Here is a 20,621-nt window from a genome sequence, read left to right as displayed (position 1 = left end):
GTTAAATCCAAAAACTGACAATAATTCAACAACTATTGCGACTTTTCGTTGTCGTTATACGTCAACAGCAACTATTCCTACATCAGACAATTGTGTATACGCGCTTTACCGACAGATGTTCAGCATAGGCATATTTTTTTTCGAGCGAACTATTATTATTATTTTATTTATTTTATAATCTTTGGAAGTCTTTGGTAACCAGGGTAACCTTATGCCTTTTTTTTAATCGGTTAAAACCCCTGCTACTGTTTGTTTGCTTGTTTGTTCGCTTGGTAATTTGGGTTGAGTGGGTCTATTTTGTATAGCTTGGATGAAGCAGGCGGAGGGGGGGGGGTTACAATATAAAATAATATCTTATCTAAAATAAAAAATAAAAAATACATCTGGAATGTATCTGGAAACATAAAAAAAAGGTGGATTTCACAAAGAATTAAGACTAGTCTTATTTCGAGATGGGACGAGTTACTCGTCCTAACTTTGGACCAGTCTTAAGTTTTAATAATTTCTAATTAGTCCTTAGTTAGGACAATCTTTGTGAAATCGACCCTTGGACGGGAAACTTAAAATGTTTTATGTGGCCACGACGTCACTTTAGGTCCTCGTTATTAATCAAACAATAAGTTTTTATTGTTTTACCAAATCTGTGATATGCTTCAAATATAACAATATTGGTTTATCCAACCCGCTAAAATTATACGGTTTACTCTGGGTGGATAGACCTACACCCCCAAAATAATGTTTGACTAATAAAAAAATGTTTGCAAATCATCGCTTTCCTCTAACTTCCCACAAGGGGGCGCTGTGTTTTTATCCTTGAACAACATTCCACCACCCACAGAATGAGTTGATTAACACTTGTTATGTTTGTGTATGCACTGCTGCTGCTGCGGCACCCAGTGGGCAGTGTCACATTATCAAAAGTAAACACCGCTTGACTAGGAGCAAGTCTATTATTTGAAGTCTGGTTTCCCCTTTGCTTCGGTTTTATTCGCGTACATTTGTGTACGTTAGTCTGGTTCTCTAGAGGATCGGCCTTTTGTAAACGAGTATTATCTGAACATGGCGGTGCCCGATAAAGTAGCCTGATGTTGAAAATCTTGGCTCTGATAAGGTTTTCCGCTGTAAATTGACTGACTTCCTGGATACTGTCATGTCCAAGGGGACATTTAAGTCCTACTTAAACAGTAGCGTCTTCGTGAATGAAAAGAAGGTGAGAGCTTCAAGTTGTGTTGATCTAAATACGTGGGTTTATTTTGAAGGGTGCGGTATTATTTTGGTTTTCTTGGAAAAAAAACAATTTCACGATTGTGTAGTCGTCGGTCGTCGTGTGTACAAATCGCTACCGGTATACCGCGGCGTTTATTGGCCCGGGTGAATATCAGATCAAAGATGTTGGCTCTGATGCTGTCTGCTTTCCGAAAAAGTTGTGTGTTTTTTCAAGACTTTGAGAATTTTCTATAACATTACGCTATTTACCGTGTGTTTATTTGTTTAAATAATTGTGTATGGTATGACAGTACATCATGACTACAATTACAAATACAATTTATTTACAAATTACAATGTTTACAGTAATAGGCTAATAAAAATGAGTTTGTAAATTGGGTAAACAGAAGCTAGAAATTTGCTAGATGCTGAACTATCTTTCCTTTGCCAGAAGTAGCTGAACACTGAATATACGTAGATGTAGTTTAGTAGATGTATGTAAAGCAGTTTTAAGAAGTGCAGATAATTTGATGTTAGAATCCTCTTTTTAGAGTTTACATGTGTATGTTAAGAATAATACAAACCATTCAGTTTGATGAAAGAAATCAGTTCTTTATTTTTATATTATTTTTTTATGAACAAATCTCCCCCATTTTTTTTTTTTTTTTAAATTTGTGATAGTTTTTAAAAATTAAGTAGTCCCCCACCAGTGTTTGTTGTTTTGTTTATTGTCATTGGTAGTCTATATCACTGCAAGACCAATGTTCAGCAACAGAGGAGATAATGGTAAGACTTTTTTGTATGCTATCAACAAAAGCAATAAATTCATCATGACGTTAAGTTTCATTGCAATAATCCTGACCATGTATCCTATTTATTGTTTTGATGATTTTGACAAGGGCATTTGTAGACCTCTTGAAGGTTATGACGAACATTGGTTAAAATTTTGCAAATTTGTGTGCCCGTTTCTACATGTATACTGATATTTTGTAAATAGTTGCGATAACGTAACCCTCCTGCCATCGGCAGGAGGGTTACGTTATCGCAATTATTTTGTAACAAGACCAAGAGCTACGGTTACGTGTCAGCTTCAGTAGGCATTGTCACCACTAGGCGTTGTCATAACACAGTCATCATATATCATACATGTCAATGTCATTTATACGCCAATCGCATCTACAATAGCAATTGAGCCCAATTGATAGACCTTTACTTCATGCCATTGCGAAGCGAATTTGACATCACAATTTCACAACAAAAAATTTGCTAGAGTGCTCAACCCTTGCCCAAAAATCGCAGCTTAAAACAGAGTAGTGACGTCGAGCTTGGTTAAAATTCCTATTCACAGAAAGTATGATCCGAGCTTCAGACCTACTAAAACATGATCAATTACTCTGGAGAAAAAAAGGGAATGTCGGATGACAGTGACACTCAATTCCATCGTAGAAACTATGCTTTTTGCATCCACCTGTAGTGAATCATCACGTAGCTTTTGATAAAATGTTAATAAAACTATTGAAACCTGTCCTGCACATAATACATGTAGAAATGAACTTGACCTTTTTGTGAGGGTGATCAACTGCAATGACCTCATGTTTAGTTTCATTTCATGTGTTTATTGATTTCATGCAAGCATCATCACATTTTTTGTTGCCCTAAAAATGTATTCAGAGGAAAGGTCATGTCCTCCATTGCCCTGGTATTGGCCTTAGTGCCCCATCACTTTGAAATTGTCCAATTGGGGTGTGCCTTTACAAAATGGAAAACATGAACTTCAAAGCCCGCTTGTCACCTTCCATCCAGTTTCTGGCAATGCTCTCCCCACCTCCAATAATAGTCCGTTATACGTAGTATTAATTTGTGGAAGTTCCTCAACAAAAAGCCAAATCAACAGTTCAGCAATACATTATGCATGAAATTTCTGATGATCTTTTGTTGAAACATGGAGGAAGGAAAGAACAGATGCAGTCCTCATAACATTTAACTCCCATGGATAGCAACCTTGGAATGCAAATGCTAAATTATTCAACAAAACTCAACAAAATATTTTGATGTGTTCATCCTCTAAAAAACCTATCAATTATGTTTTCAGACAACTGTAAACCTCAGATTTCTTTTAATTTTTTGGGCAGGTCAGCCACCTCTATTGCATTTTGGCTTGTAACCCTAGAATCCCCTCCTCCACCAAAAGAAAATGGTCCCAAAGTTTCATAAACCACTCCTCCACTTCCCAAGCAAATTACCACATAGGACCAAATTTAGAGCCCTAAATCTATCAAGTGTCCTCAAAAGTTGAAGGTAGAATCACCAGGTTGTGACTATCAATCACACGACCCAAAACATTAGTTTAAAAAAAAAAATTGAGGGTATGTATAATGGTAGATCTATAGTCTTGCACACATTTTGTCTTTGCCCATAAATGTCAGTGTAGTCTGTGGTAGAATTTACATCCTTAATATTAGAAACATTATAGCGCCCTCAAGTGTTCATGCAACAGTCAACTTTCTTATTCATCCGCACTCATCATCAAATGAAAACAGTTTAATGCTTGCTTAACTGTGTCAGCAAGTTTTTTTTTCTTCTTATTTTGAAAGATCTGGTAAGATTGAAAACAAAACACAAAACTCTGGTTTGTAATTAAATTGAGCTACAAGCCCATGCGGTCTTATGGACCCCCCCCCCAAAGCTCTATAAATGCAGTAGAATGCACTCAGTTTATAATGTACGTAGAACAATACCCACCATGCTAATTGTAGACAACCCTCCACTGCACATACTACATGTAAATATAATCCAAATTTTAAGTTTTTGTTCTTCTGCTGAGCCCCACCCCGTTTTTAAATTCAGAACATGTACATGTAGTTCATGTAATGTAATCTACGTAGATCCATGAAACAACATTTTCACTTGTGTTCATCGTTTGACATTGTAGCATTTTAAAATTGTAGTTTTAACACATAGTTGATTTGATGTCATTGTGGCTACTCAATTATAAAATGGCTGTCAGTTTGGACTATGGAAAGGGAAAGTAGCCTACAGTGAGGAAAGAGTTCCTGGGAATCGTGTTTACTTGCAAAATGCATGCATTTTGACTCTAATTTGACTCATTGTTCAGGTTTTTTTAAATAAAAAGCAATACAATTTTACATGGGCAATATCAGTTTTCTAATCATAATATTTTTGAATGCAGGTTTGTTTACTTGACACAAACAGAACATCACAAAAAAACTTTAAAAACAACAAATAAATTGTGGATGACAGTTTGATATTCTGCACAGCTTCCTGCATTGAGCAGTGTTTATGGTTGAAAAAGTCCTGTGTGTTGGGAGCCTCAAGGCAAGTGTCCTGAAATGACACAGGCAATGGTCTCGGCTGCCCTTGTATTGGCCTTGGTGCTCTTTCACAACATTTCCAATGGATTAGAAGTGCCCTTTGCATGGCCTTGCCCAGCTCTCAATTGAAGATGAAATTCCATGCATGGTGCAGCAATACAGTGTACATGTAGTTTCCTTTATGTATTAAGCATTTAAAGATTCTCTAATGGGTGCCCTTTGTGAATTGAAAATGGCCTTGCTCTCTTAAAGATGAAGATCCAGGCCTCCCCCTTTGCTTTCCGAATCCATCTCATGGAGGATTCTCCATGGTTGCTCGTTGATCCAATAACTAAAGCAGAACCATGACAACATTGAAAAGCCACAGTTGATTTGATACGTATCAGGTAAAAAGAGTATTACTCATTGGTTTTACCCTTACACGGATGTGTAGCACTGTGTTCACAGTACTTTTCAGAGTTCTGTGAAAACAATCCCAGGCATACATGTACATTGTACTATTCGGGTTGGATTCAAACCCACAAACTTTACACAGTTGACTTGGTTCAGGCGTTGTTCCAATTCAAGCATTTCGGTCTTTGTTATTGCAGGAAGAGAAACCCAACCAGCCGACAGCGTTCAAATTGCATGTTACTGTTGATGGGACTGAAGATGATGTCAAGAACCCAGAGGCTCATGTACATGAAGGTAACTCAAAACTAGGATTTTATCCTAATCAACCATCCGTATTTCCCTTCCACTTCCACTACCCCTACCTCTTCCCTATCCCACCCAAGCCATAGACCCATTTCATCAACCCTTAACCCAGACCTTACCTACATTAGCCCACAACAACTCTAATCCCAAACCTAATCGCTAATCACATACCTTTAACCTGTTATCTCTTACCCTAATCCTTTGTTCGTGCTGCCGGCCCTGCTTTACCTGAAACCCCTATCCCTATCCCAACCTAGCCCTTGGCCCAATTTCATAAAGCTGCTAAGCACACAAATTTGCTTAGCATGAAATTAGTTCCTTGATAAAAACAAAAGTGCTAACCTCATTTCCACGTGATTTTCAGAATAAGCAAACAACAGCTGAATACCAGTAACAAGCAAAATGCATTAAATGGAAACTTTTGTTTATCCTGTTTTTATGAAGGAAGAAATTTCATGCTAAGCAAATTGTTGTGCTTAGCAGCTCTATCATGTCTATGAAGTTGGGCCCTGATCACAAACCTCTTGCCCATTATTCCTTATCCCTTACCAACAGCCTCTTGGACCACCCTGCATCTGGTCCCACCCACCTTAGCCCTTATCACTAGCCCCTTACCCCTTAAAGCCGTTGGACACTTTCGGTAAACAGTATTGTCCAAGGCCCACACTTTGTGTATCACAACTTATTATAAAATAACAAACCTGTGAAAATTGGTCATCGGAGTCGGGAGAAAATAACGAGAAAACCAACCCTTGTTTCCGCACGTTTCGCCGTGTCATGACAGTGTTTAAATTAAATCTGTAATTCTCGATTTATATCGAGAACTTATATTGCTTTAATGTTTTCTCAAAAAGTAAAGCATTTCATGGAATAATATTTCAAGAGAAGTCTTTCACCATTACCTTTTGTAAACCTTGAAAGTAATTTGTAAATCTGTGATTTTTTATTTTTTTTTTTCTGTTCCGAAAGTGTATAATGGCTTTAAAAATCATAATGTACTATTAGCCATTTCTGTGAAATATCATATATAATTGCTCATGGAGTCCATATTCAACCCTGTTCCGGAAGTGTGGATAGGAAGTAATAAGAAATGACGGTGGGTGGCTGGTGCCGGACTCACCATGTGAAAAGGAAGAGGATGTACTACTTATCAACGTTGTAGACCGGTATGACGAAGTCTAGTGTGTAATTTGTACGTAAAGACATTGGGCATTATTAGTCTGGTCCCACAGGGTGGCCTGTTTTTGTATTACTTTGCAGCGTTCAGAACAGCACTTTCCTTATTAGGTTTTACTACGCTGTGCGACTGTCTGGATAAAAGGGGTCGTCGATTGCTTGGTACAGTGCCACTCTGACTTGGAGCTTTGGTGCGGGGTGGCGTTTGTGGGTAGTAATCGTCTTCCCTTGGCTGGATGCAAATTTGAGGGTTTCGTTTCATATTCTTTTCTGATCATTCCTTTATCACACACCTGTTACCTGAAAAGAAAGTTGACCATTTCTGTGACCAGTGGCTGAAGTTTCGCCGAGTAACTTTCACTTTCAAGTTTGAGTGTAAAGTTTCTGATTGATGTTCGAGTAACTTGATTCTTCCGATTTGGATGCTTTGGGAGCGGAGTTAGGCTAATATTCTAATCTGGATGTCTTGGATTTTTACTCATGACTGGAATATTATTTGAGGAGTTTTGCTGGTCTACTTGAAGGAACAAAGTTACTACTTTTGTATTGCTCGGAAGGGAGAAACTAATGTACCTACTGTAGAATACAAGTCTAAACAGTAGTTTTGTAGTGGATACACTTCACTGTTGGAGGCCCTAGTGCACTGCAGTATCTTACACAGTGTGTGGTAGGAGTACGTTTATATAGTACACGTGTGCTGACTGGGGTGTTTTTTGCAAGTCTAAATCTACTCTGGTCGTGATGTCATTTCTGAGGCCATGGAATTAACATGTGGAAAGTGAATCACCATCAGAAACCATCATGCAGTCATCTGATCCCACTCACTGTTGCAAATCCATCTGCTGTGTGAATTAAACCACACCACACAAAAATAGGACTTTGTCATATTTCCTAAATTGGTCACGAGTAGTTGGTTTTCATCGTACAGCCCTGCAACAGCTGAACAAGGCCGTTGATAATAATGTGGTCGATTATAAAGGACCCCGCTTTTCGGACAAAGAGCGATGTTAGTTTGTTCGGCGCAGCTGGCATGGATTTGATGAATAATAATGACTATAACCATGGTAACAGGCTGAATATTGACATCAATGAACTAACCACGTATCCAGGTGAGTTTTTGATGCGGGAAATTCTTTTCAGTTGATTGGTCGAAGATTTTAATGCTTGAAAATCCTTTATGACTTGATTGGTTGAAGATTTGAAACTTTGAAAATCCTCTGATTTGATTGGTTAAAGTTTGTTTTTAATGATTTGGCAGGAACTGACTTACCGTAGGGCGAACACTAATTATTATTGTGTTTAAAAAACCCACACAATGAGATGCCCAATTTTGCAACAGAGTTGGCACTGTTTGGTGCATGTGTTTTAAATGCCCTGAAAAAGTGAATGCCCATTTCAACTCTTACATATGTACACAGGCCCGTATGCTTCGTTTTTGAAAGGGCAAGGGCACTAAGGCATTTTCTCTTTGGCAAAGGGCACCCTATGAGGAAATTGTAAATTTCTACTGGAGCATTTTAAGGGCACCAAGGCAATGACAAGGGGCAACGGAGGCAATCGCCTCCTTTGCCTCCGTGAAGTGTCAGGCCTGTGTACATGTAGCAGAGTCTTTCTCAAACAAAATAATGTTAAATTGTTTAGAAGACCTTGTTCCACATTGCATTGTAGGTTCAATGGTACACAATGGTACATGTACGTGTGTATACCACGCCCGGTTGGGGTAGACAGTCCCCCCCCCCCATGTTTCGATACTTTACCACACTATTTCCCTCTTCCACAGAAGTACCCCCCCTTGGACATGCCTGTCTTTATTCAGAATACAATGCACACTCTATGTATTTATAAACTTTGTTTCATTTTCAATCCTGTTCGCAGTGCAGTGTTGACATAAAGTACTCCTTGAATATTATTATCTTCAAGTTACTTTGCACACTACATTATGTGATACATTGTTCAATTATTATGACATGAGAAAGTTTCATAATTTTTGTTGAAAGCAACAACAAATGGAAAAAAAAAATTCTGAAAAAAAAATAAAAAATAAGAAGCAGCAAAAAGAAAGTAACTACCCAAACACCAACAACAAAACAATGAAAACCCAAAACAAAATTGTATTTACTTTGCTCATCTATGTGTCAGTATGGTCTGATTTATAATCTGTGAGATTGTAAATTGACTTTGGACAGTACTGTACATGTTTTAGTCTACTGTACAATGTACATAATTATCAAATCTTTTATGGCATGTTTGTTTTTGTCAAAACTCCTTGATATAAATGTACCCACATTTGTTTTGTGTATTACATTGCGCTAAATTTCATTGCATTTGTCTCTTGTCTGTTCAAGTGTGCATTAACAAAGTGGTTTGTATAATTTCTTATGACCATGATCGAAAACTGTGTACTTGTTTACTGACCATTACATACGTACACATGACACAAAACACTGCTTTGTGGCAATACAACAATGTCTGAAGCTGTAATGGCAATTTGCAACTTTATCAATGGCTGATTTGATCTTGGCGTTAATCAGACAGGTGCCTGGATTTCCTTTGGACAACTAGGCTGTCTTTAATTGCAATCGTTATTTTATCTCTCATTTACATGGAAAAGTATTTGAAGTGAGCAATTCAGATGTCCGTCGTTGAATATTACAGGAACTTTTATGTTGAAAGCATTCTATTTGTACCTCCATGATTCCATGGTCTCGATTTAGTGGGCCTACTTGCCTGTTCGGAAATTCCCTTTTGCACCAGGAAGTATTTTAAATAAAAGTAATAAACTAAAATGTAAATCAGCCATTTTTGTCAGCAACACTTTAAAAACTACATTTATAAATAATGCAGTCATGCGAGACCTGATTATGACTGCATTTAATGGAGTAAATTACTCTATGAAAATGTCAACTCCCTACATTTGTGCAGGTTGTGAATGGGTGTTTTTGTTTCACACTATGGCTAGACATTTGACCTATGACCTCACCTGTTGATAAGGAGGTCATTTCCCTTTAAAGTGACCTCTTTCAGTCAAGATTGCAATGACTGGACACTCTATGGCCTTAAAGATAAATCTGATGTAGATTATTAAGTAAGGTTTCACAAATTTATATTGAGGCACTGGACAATAAATTGGTAATTACTCAAAATAATTATTAGCATAAAACCTTATTTGGTAACGAGTAATGGGAAGCTGTTGATAGTATAAAACATTATGAGAAACGGCTCCCTCTGAAGTAACGTAGTTTTCGAGAAAGAAGTAATTTTCCACAAATTGATTTTGAGACAGGCCTCAGAATTAGATTCTGAGGTCTCAAAATCAAGCATCTGAAAGCACACAACTTTGTGTGACAAGGATGTTTTTTTCTTTCGTTATTTTGTCGCAACTTCAACCAATTGAGCTCAAATTTTCACAGTTTTTTTTTGGCATAATATGTTGAGTACACCAAGTGAGAAGACTGGTCTTTGACAATTACCAATAGTGTCGAGTGACATGCATTTTTTTAAAAGTTTCCCATTGACTTTTAGATTTTCCAAATGGAAGTGCCCTTTGCAAATTGAAAATGGCCTTGGCCTTTCAAAGATGGAATTCTAGATTTATAAGAGTCGATGTTATTCTCAAAGATGAAATTCTAGATTAATAAGAGTCAATGTCATTCTTAATTAAATTATTATTTGTTTATTTTCCAGGTGAGATTATCATTGGCCAAGCTCACAATGTGCTCAAGTTTGACGCCTTCAGCGGCCACAACAGGGGCATCTCGGGCTCTCTGTACTGCACTAACTTCAAGATCAGTTTTGTTAGCGCTAACAGACCCGCCCATCACATGGTGAGTCTTATAGGTGACAATGTTTGTTGAGAATGAGAGTGTCAACAAAGCTTTAGTGTGCTATGATCTTTCTGAGAAGAATGGTTCCTCAACATCTTGTTGACAGGAGACAAGATGAGAGCCTCAAGACTGTCTCTGGAGGAAGAACAGAGCATACATGATGTACAATGTACATTGTACTCCTTGTTCAGAATTGCAAAATGTTAGTGGCCTGGGCCCAATTTCATAGACATGCTAAGCACAAAAATTTGCTAAGCATGAAATTTCTTCCTCTCATAAAAACAGAATTACCAACCAAATTTCCACATGATTATCAGGATAAGCAAACAACAGCTGAATACCAGTAACAAGCAATATGCAACAAATGGAAATTTGGTTGGTACATGTAATCCTGTTTTTATCGAGCAAGAATTTGCATGCTAAGCAAATTTTTGTGCTTAGCAGCTCTATGAAATTGGGCCCTGGTGTTTCGACCCGCCTAGCAGAGTCTTTCTCGAAGGCTAAATGTTCTATTCTCAGAACCACTCATATTCCATGGTGCTACATGTACATGTTCGCGTACCGTACATGTACTGTACTGCAACAGACTTGGAGGCAACAAAAGGCAATGGGCTCTGACGGCTGTGGGCTTGGCATACTAAGTAAGTGTCACTTGAAAAATGAAAAAGGCATGTCCCTCTCAAAGATGAAATTCCAGCAGAGATGGTTTCATTAGAGTTTGTTTTATTATGAGTTGCTATTCACAATGAAATTCATTTCCATTTGGAAAGTGTATTTAAAAATGTTCAGAGGTTGTACTTTTGATCAAGTTTGTCCGGCGAACAACATGATTTGGCTTGCCCTAAATAAGTTTATGATCAAGTACTATCTCTGAATCATGTGGGGAAAAACTACCGGCCGGTGATCTATTCATAGCCTCAGCCTCTATTGCTGAATTCCCTGTGTGCACGGGACGATTAGTGGTAACAGATACTTAAAAGAGCCAGGCTAGCCCCACTCGTAGATTTAGACACGGCGTCCTCTCTCTGGATGAAAATGAGAGTAGAAAAAACAGACTGCAAGGTTTTTGTACACATACATATAGACCTCCACTCCAATATAGACTCTCCTCCCCCTCCCCCCCCCCCACCACCCAACAACCACGGTGGATGACCAGCCACAAGATCAACACAAACAGCGGCCTCCCACAGTCACGCCCGACGACAGGAAACGTCTGATTGCTTACTGATTACCGTCATCCCGATCAAAACTTCCTCAATACGCCGCTGAAGGGTGTTCCTGTATTTACTACCTACACAAATGGTCATGAACCTGTTTATTGGTGTAGGGCTTGGGGAGGGGGCTGGGCAGGAAAGGGGTGGGAAGGAAGGGTGTACCTTGCAAATAATATGAAACGCAAACCAAACCATTGTTTGTTTTAATTCCTGACTGCTATTTATTTTGGAAAGGGTTTTATTTTAATCGTGTGTTCCAGAGGAACTGAATAAGTAGTCAGGTAGTAAACTGAAGGCTGTACTTTGTTTCGAACTAAGCTTCGCTCAGTTTGTGTAAACGTAGCAAAGACAATTACTCAATTGTTACCAGAACCATTGTTATAAATAGACAAAGAAACATTTACAGGAACCATGGCGATGGTCACAGGACATAAAGAACTATGTAATTTCCCATCATACGACAAAGTTACACAACTTATGTGCACATGATTTTTGTCGGTTCTAGTCCACCCCCAAATAGTTACATTACTTTGCTTTGGTAACATTTCCTGGCGCATCAATCGAGGGTATTTCCCATTCCGTTGTTATTTTGTTACTATGGTGATTTTTGTTTGTAAGAACCGAACAATTCCTGTCAAACAGGAAGTTGTTACAGCACATCCTTAGGACCGCTACAACACATTATATTTTAATTTTTGTTGTTGTAAAAATGTTGAAAATTCTTGTGATTGTATGGTGGTTCAATACAATTTAACTGAACTAAAAAAAACAACTGTACATTTTGTTCACGTTTCCAATTCACCAAAATGAAAGTTGACAAAGCAATACTAATAAGGATAAACATCTCTATAAAGATCATGAATGTTCCTGTGTCTTAGTGACATTCACTAGTTAGATTTGTTTTCTCTTGTGTTTGACTCAAGAGAATCGTTCTTTTACCTCAATGACATTCGTCACACACATTTCTTCTTCAACCTTCCTCTTCTCTGCTGTCGGAAATGTTTGTGCCTGAGAGTCCAAAGTCATAAGGAAGTTAGTAGTTTGGGGCAATGTGAAGTGGTGTTGGAGTGTCTACCAAGAGCTGGTTGTAAATGAGTTTCTGGGAAAAATGTTAAAGCCATTGGACCCTTTCGGTACAGAAAAAAAAAAAAAGTTCACAGATTTACAAATAATTAACAGGGTTTACAGAAGGTAATGATGAAAGACTTCTCTTGAAACAATAGTCCATGAAAGGCTTTACTTTTTGAGAAAACAGTAAAACAATATAAATTCTCGTTAGCGAGAATTACGGATTTATTTTAAACACATTTCATGACACGGCGAAACGCGCGGAAACAAGAGTTGGTTTTCCCGTTATTTTCTCCCGACTCCGATGACCGATTGAGCCTCAATTTTCACAGCTTTGTTGTTTTATATATAAGTTGTGATACACGAAGTGTGGGACTTGGACAATACTGTTTACCGAAAGTGTATAATGGCTTTAAAGGCAGTGGACACTAGTAGTGGAAATTTCTCAAAATAATTATTGGCGTAAAACCTTACTTGGTAAAGAGTAATGGGGAGCTGTTGATAGTATAAAACATTGTGAGAAACAGCTCCCTCTGAAGTAACGTAGTTTCCGAGAAAGAACTAATTTGCCACAAATTTGATTTCAAGACCTCAGAATTAGATTTTGAGGTCACATGAGTTAATTTTTGTCTCATTCTTGTTTCAGATTGAGCTGGATCGAAAGAATCTACTTTTTAAGGAGAACGATATACCATTGACATGTGTGGATACTATATTCCAAAGTAAGGTTTATTACTTTTTATGTTTAAAAGAATTATTTAACTTATGATGTAAAAAACAGTTATCAATTTGTTTTTATGAGAAAATCAGCAAGTGCCGATCCACAAAGTGCCCCAGGCTTGAATCGAACCGATACAGACTTATTGGGGTGATTTTATTTTTTGTACTGTCCGCTTCGTTGAACTGTTTTGAGGCAATTTGGAAATTGGATTTCAACTTTTTCTTTTTTTTCATGGTTGAATGGTTTTAAAAACTAGTTTCAAAGAACCCAAACTAGTCATTGTACTCTGGGCTGGGCTGTGCCCACACTATTCTTCAATATCAGCTTTGTACATGTACAATCATGGAGGAAGAAAATGTAGTAGATTTGGAGACAAGTCACTATAGGGTTTTTGCATGAGTAATAGTCAGTCTTCCTTGACTAAGTTAATTATGTTGTGAGTGTGGTTAAGGCATGGTACAATGTATAGCCACGTAATTGGATTCAATTCACAGTTAATCTTTTAAGTAAGATTTGAATACTATCAGCTTCAGAGGTAAACACTATACATATGTACATGTACATGCTATAGACGATGTGACCTCTGACGTCACAGGAAAACCATAACATGATTCGCGCGCGTACCGCCGGGCAAAACCTTTGTGTTTTGGCAGCCAGCTAGAAAGTGTACGCAATCCTACTATGACTATGCAACTTAGTGCCCGGCGAAACATGACGTACATAGTGTTCTGTCAACAGAGGGCGGTTTGAATGTAAACATACATGTAGGTCACATCGTCTATAGGCCTCTCTTAATATTCATGCATGACGTCGTAATTCTTACCTAAAATGAGGCTATAGGCGCACGTCCGCCACCACTTGCAGTGACTGCGCCTATGGCCTCGTTTTGGGTTAGCATTGTGACATACTCATGCATAAATATTAAAGGCAGTGGACACTATTGGTGATTACTCAAAATAAGCATAAAACCTTCCTTGGTGACGAGTAATGGGGAGAGGTTGATGGTATAAAACATTGTGAGAAACGGCTCCCTCTGAAGTGCCATAGTTTCGAGAAAGAAGTTATTTTCCACGAATTTGCTTTCTTGCATTGCAAAGGTAACTTTTGAGACAATTTTTCTGTCTTCTACAAGAGTTCATTTACTCTGGGGTCAGGCGAAATTTGCACTGGAAGAAAAACAAAATCTTTCTGAGTTCATTAAAAGATCAAAATATCATCCTCATGTTTCATTTGCACTTCACACACTACATGTAGGCCTACCGGTTTTCCTTTTGTCATGTTTGTTTTGATTGCATACATGTAGAAAAAAAGTACCATGAAGGAAAGTGTATGTTTTTTGTTGTCTTTTTATTTTGGTATTTATTATTGCTTATAATGCAAGTTCACTCCAAACAAAGTTTTACATTTTAATAATATCAAGTAATAAACCAAGAGGGAAACTGGCTGGGTAAGTTTTAAACAATTTGGAGTTAACCCCAAACAACTTAAATGGTATGTTCATTCAGTCTATGTTCAACTTGTAAGGGTCAAAGTTTGTGGGTCATAACCTTTGTGTGATTTATCTCCGCATCTTCAGAGTCCTCTAGCAAGAGGAAGCATCTAGCACCAGGAGCCAGTGCATCTCGCAGCATCAAGATGGTCGAGATCAAGTGTAAGAACTTCAAGGTTCACACATTCAGCTTCAAGTTTACATCTAAGAGTCAAGTCAAATCGGTAAGTTGTCTCTTTTTGTCTTTGCAAGCAATAAATATGAATACTGGCACATATTGTAGTGTGTTAATCTGGAGGTCATTGGTTTAAGTCCTGCTCCAGTCATTTGTTCTTTTCTCAAACCTTACATTCAGCCTGACATTATGAGGAAAATGCAAAGTTGTAAAGGATCTTTGCAAATGGCACCACAGCAAAAGCACAGGGCATCGCGGCAATTGCTGTGGTTGTCGTGGGCAGTGTTTCAGCTAATGTACACCAATTTTAGTTAGGGGTTCTAAATCCAATTTAGTTCACCAAGGGCGAGCGGTTCCACAAAATTAATCATGGTTAGGGGCTATGATTAGGCTGTCATTGCTGCAGTGCAATCTCGGAGAAATCTGTGCTGGTCAGCAGAGTGTATTAGCTCAGAGGGCTGGGCCAAATTTGTTGTACAGTACATGTAGTTCTGGCACAGCCCACCGTGGCTACAACACTGGCCGTGTGTTACATGTAGTTCAAGACCTAAGTATAGTGCAGTATATGTTCTTCTATATTAAAGCAGTACAGTGTGTAATGGCTCTGGGGATCCTGTTCGGTCGACCCAAGATTTGGCGTTTGTGCTCTAGCCAGTACCTGGACTCTATAGGAGGAGGACCAGAGCACACTAGTCAAAACTTTGAAAATAAAACCGACTAGCTTTCTCAATGTATTCTACTCTCTGTTTGAAGCTAAATTTAGGTATGAGTTAGTTTGGACTTTCCAGGGGAAATACATTGAAAGGGACTTGATGATTGATAGAGTTACCTGTCTTCACCTTAAGGAATTGGTGACACACCCAGTTGAATTCATTACGAGCAAAAACATCCCCTTTAAACTCCCCTGTGTCCATGTTCTGGGACTACCCCCTCAACCCCCCTTTCAAGCCTCTCGTCGCCAGAGGGATGGTTCCCCTCAAAACCTCAGTGGGAGCCACTCTCAGGTGAAAGCCATGAAGGTGTTTTCAGATGGGGGTAAACAGGCTGGTTGGAAATAGACATGCCGTCGTCACATGGCTGTTACCGAATATCTTCAGCTATCATTTTATCATTGGAGGCAGGTGACAGTGTGTCGCTTTCCATTTTTGCTTTCCCGTGGAGAATTTTTTTTTTTGCTTACGTCGTGTACACTAGCATCCTCGTATTGACTTTGTGCACAATATTCCTTGCGTACATGTGTGTGTAGCATCTCCTCCTCATGCACAAGCTACAAGAAGCGAATGGGCTGATACGCACAAATTTCAGCGCATATTTTGGTTGGTACACCAAAACAGATTAATTAAAAAAAAAAATGTTTTGATTTTTTTTTCACTCTCACATAAAAAATCAGAGGAAAACCATACATGAACAATGTACTGCTTGTGCTGAAGGGCTTTTTAAAACCAAGATACGTGTAAACACAAAATAATGGGGTTCAGAATGCGCCACAGTTTTCCACCTGCTGCCTCCGTCTAAATGTGCTGGTGCTCTATGAGCTACGTTTCTTGCCCTGATGTTGGCAGTCTCCTTATACTTTGTTACAAGCAAGATAAAACTGATCATTTTTGAAGTGATGTGACGGTGTTCTGAGATCAGGCCTTGAATTTCATCTTTGAAAGGGCAAGGCCATTTTCATTTTTCACTGGAAAATCTTAAAGTCAATGGGAAACTTTTGAAGGGGCACCAATGCCAAGACATGGGGCAAAAGAGGCCATGGTCTCCGTGAATACATTTAAGTAGGTTGAGGTGTACAGGGCAACAACACAGTGGCCAACAGTAGACATACTGTCACCATATTGCCTAAGAAAACAGCGTCGGAATGTAGCCGTAGAAAAACATCCTGACCGACAGTCAGTAGCTTCCTGTTTTTGACTGTCCTCTCTCTCTCTGACACCACCCTCCCACAAGAGTCAGCCTTTGGGCATGGAGAGATCTTAATATACTCGGGAAATCCCTCTCTCTGGAGCGGGTTCCTTAAAGAAGGATAGAGGGAGACTAAAAATAGCCAGTAGACTTGGCACAATGCTTGACTCTTTTTTTATCTGGACGGTTGCCAGTAAGTTTGGATTTCCGTTTGGTATTTTGTTGAGATGTCGTTGATAGGCAGTGTGTTTTGTCACCACCTGAGGAGAGGTCTATGAGGGACTGAGATCACGAAGGGGGACTGCTGACGGTTTTGTATTTTTTCTGATTGCTGTGTCGGAATAAATACATTTTTGGTGCCCTGTTGGATATCGAGGTCTCAATTGGAGACTTATGGTGACACTAGGTGGCAGCAGACTAATTACCAGGTAAATCCATTGTTCTCGGGAATCTTGCGCAAGCTCAGAACTATGCAATGGGAAATAACCTGGTTAGTCTGACGCCACCTAGCGTTCCACAGTCTCACATTGATTATCAAGGGCCCAATTTAGTAAAGCTGTTTTCATGTAAGTGGCCAATACCAAAACCACAGCTTAGGGTTCGGCTCAGACTTAGGCTTCGGCTCCGACATAAGTTAGCCACAGTCTACCTGTTAATTAATATCTATTAAATCTTTGCGGAACCCAATGCTAAGGATTCAAACTGCCTCTAGCCATTGGACTAGCTCAGTGGTCCAGTGGTAAGACATCTACACTAACAATGCAAAGGTCATGGGATTTGAATCCCACCAAATTATAATGTTTGTCTTTTTAATAAACCATACACATGTTACATAACATTGTTCGTTTTTTTTGACCCACAGGTGATGAACACCATCCTTCACTATGCGTACATCACCAACCCTCAGCGTCTCTTTGCCTTCTCCTTTGAGCTACCCGCCTCCGCATCATCATTGTCCTCATCCAAACCGGCCAATCACTTTGTAGACGAGCTCAAGATGAAAATAAAGGGCAATGATCGGAAGAGTCTTATCACTATTAAGAAGAGTGCGAAGGTATTTCAATAGCTACAATCCAGGCCATACATGTATCTCGTTGGGCCCCCCTGCCCCCTTTCAATGTTGGTTCCAATTGCCAGTCTTCTTCTGCGTTACAGTCAACATTGAGCGGGGGGGGGGGGGGGGGGGGGGGGGGGGCAGGGGCCGGGGGGAGACAATGTTTATTGTCAGTCAGTGGGAAGTGGACAGGGAATGGTTTTATACATATATAGCGTTAGGACAGGAATGGGTGGCCCAAGCATTTGGCCGGGATTGTAGGCTCCATGTGTATTTTAGGAAACTCTCAGATGCAACATTACATGTACAATCTTGACCATATCTTGTCGCTGGGCCCCGCAACGAAACTATTTTTTTTTTGAGTACTTGTTTTCACGGCCTACTCTGCAAGCAATGGTTGTTTGTTGTGTATGTGCATTCTTAAAGCCTTCTGTTCAATTTCGGCTCTCGTTGCTTGGTCTTTGCTACAGCTACATGTAGGGGTTAACAACATTGAGAGGGGGAATGGGGCGCTTAAGTTTAGTTTCACATGGCCCAAGCATTTTGGGCGGGAATGGTAGGTGGCTATTAGTAACTATTTTAATCTGCTGATGAGCAGAGTACACTGCGAAACGTCAAAACCAAAGCAACTGTACTCTGAGTGCCAACACTCCTTCCTAAAGAGATTTACACGGTTGAGTGTAGATTTACTCAGATTGTTTCCAGGATGTACAGACTTTTTGAAGCCCCTTAATTGCCCCTCTTGAATTGAATGGAAATTTGTAACATTGGTGATAGGGGCTGTATTGAAATGGATGGTTGGACCAGTGTGTCTCAAGTTGAGATTTGAATTGTCTGTAAGATTTATGAATAATAGATACTTCTTGACATTCCCGTCCTCGACAATACCTTTTGTCAAGACAGTCACTCTAAATGTTGGTCAATCAATCCAAGAAGCTTGACATACGTCTTCAAGTCAACAAATTTACCTTACGTAGATAGAACAGAGGAGGGGGTGGGGAGGGGGGTGGGGAGTGGGGTGGGGCTTGTAACCCACAAAAAACGCAAAACCAAATATTGTTTTTGTATATTAGTTCTTTATTCCATTTAGTTCTTAATAACAATTTTGCCTTAAATCTCTTGTTAGTCTCCTTATTCATTATACCAATCATTTTTTTTTTATCGCATAAGAAATTGGAACCAGCGTACCGTCCCACCTCCCAGCGAATATCCTCGGTGCCCGCCGTGCCTGAGCTCCCGGAGAGAGTAGAGTCTACCGAGAGGGCAGGCAAGACGCCACAGTTCAGACGGTATGAGGACTGGCAGGAGGAGATGCAGAGAACCGGGGCCAGGAATCTACGAGTCACGGCTGTCAATCAGGACTTCAGAATATCAGACAGGTGAGTGACAGACACCCGAGAATGGATGAGATTTCCGTCAGCTTGAATTTCCGCTTTTGTTTTTGTAATTATTCTTATTTTTGTTAATATTACTGTTATTCGTCATATTCTTTCAGAGGCTCCATGAGCTGGGTTTACTAGGGTTCTCCCCATACACAAGATCTGGCCAGTGATATGTTCGCAAACAAAACTTGTACAAGTTTTTTTTCCGGTTTTTGGCAAATAAAAACAATTTAACGGGAGACTTTTGGGACGCTTGGTGGAAGCAGACTTACCAGGTAAAATCCATTGTTCTTGGTAATGTGCGCATGCTCAGAACTACGTAAACACGGGGAATTTACCTGGTAAGTCTGATGCCACTTAGCGTTCCAAAGTTTCCCATTGTCAGGCAACTGCCAGACCTGTGCAAGAATACTGGGTTTGTTAGCTTCTAATTGGAACAGGACATTACAGGGTTTTTTATATTTGTTTTTCACTTTTTTTTTCTTCCAGTCTTCCAGAGTTTTTTGTTGTACCATCAGTAGTATCAGATGGAGAGCTCACAAGAGCTGCACCACACTTTGAAGGCGGCAGAGTACCGGTGAGTTTTCCTTTATTATTATTTTGAACCGCCTTTCACTCTAGACAAGTTTCCTGTGAAATTCTTGCAAAAAACGGGCTGGTGAATTGGCACTTGGATTTGTAAGCCTGGTAAATTCTTGGGATTTAGCATGTTTAGCCGGGTTCCTGGTACATAAACTACTTATTAGCAGTAAGATTAAACGTGTCGTTTCTGAAATGGCGAGTCGTGTAATTCTGCTGGAAATTTAAAGCTTTTACTTTCAGGTGATTTTGCGCTGAAGCAGATGTATACAAATTGAATCCTGATTGTATTTGTTTGCATTAAAAAACTTTACTAATGATGAAAGTGAAAGTAGTTTCTATTTGTTGTTTCTATGTAATCGGAGTGTTATTCAGTTTGCAAAGTTGTGTATGATCTTGTGTCAACAAAAATTAGTTTCGATTGAAGGGTGGACTGTTATTTCATTATTTTACCCAGGGACAAATGTCATAAATCCATTTAGCAGATGCTTCCTGCTTATACTGAGTGACCTTAAAGGCAATGGACACTATTGGTAATTGTCAAAGTCTAGCCTTCACAGTTGGTGTATCTCAACATTTGCATAAAATAACAAACCTGTGAAAATTTGAGCTCAATCGGTCATCAAAGTTGCGAGATAATAATGAAAGAAGAAAACACCCTTGTCACACGAAGTTGTGTGCGTTTAGATGGTTGATTTCGAGACCTCAAGTTCTAAATCTGAGGTCTCGAAATCAAATTTGTGGAAAATTACTTCTTTCTCAAAAACTATGTACATGTAACTTCAGAGGTAGCCTTGATCAAG

The 20,621-nt window shown here is 39.2% G+C and overlaps 1 protein-coding gene across 3 annotated transcripts in view; it reads left to right on the top strand.

The window, feature by feature from the left end:
* The first annotated feature begins 941 nt into the window (after positions 1–941).
* Positions 942–20,621, top strand: part of LOC139941856 (myotubularin-related protein 10-B-like) — a 54,204-nt gene continuing 34,524 nt past the window's right edge. Inside the window, exons 1-9 of one of the 3 annotated variants that reach the window (XM_071938486.1) lie at positions 942–1,210; positions 1,948–1,992; positions 5,129–5,225; positions 10,095–10,234; positions 13,163–13,238; positions 14,814–14,950; positions 17,666–17,857; positions 19,028–19,236; positions 19,729–19,816. In XM_071938486.1, coding sequence (XP_071794587.1) covers positions 1,151–1,210; positions 1,948–1,992; positions 5,129–5,225; positions 10,095–10,234; positions 13,163–13,238; positions 14,814–14,950; positions 17,666–17,857; positions 19,028–19,236; positions 19,729–19,816 — 1,044 coding nt within the window. In that variant the 5' untranslated portion in view covers positions 942–1,150. Of the gene's footprint in view, positions 1,211–1,947; positions 1,993–5,128; positions 5,226–6,384; positions 7,520–10,094; positions 10,235–13,162; positions 13,239–14,813; positions 14,951–17,665; positions 17,858–19,027; positions 19,237–19,728; positions 19,817–20,621 lie in introns of those variants that run through there. The other 2 variants (XM_071938487.1, XM_071938488.1) reach the window with 2 other exon arrangements.

Source organism: Asterias amurensis, chromosome 9 (genome assembly GCF_032118995.1).
Source record: "Asterias amurensis chromosome 9, ASM3211899v1".
In the NCBI taxonomy this organism is placed as follows: domain Eukaryota; kingdom Metazoa; phylum Echinodermata; class Asteroidea; order Forcipulatida; family Asteriidae; genus Asterias; species Asterias amurensis.
This window is presented reverse-complemented; position numbering and strand designations above follow the sequence as displayed.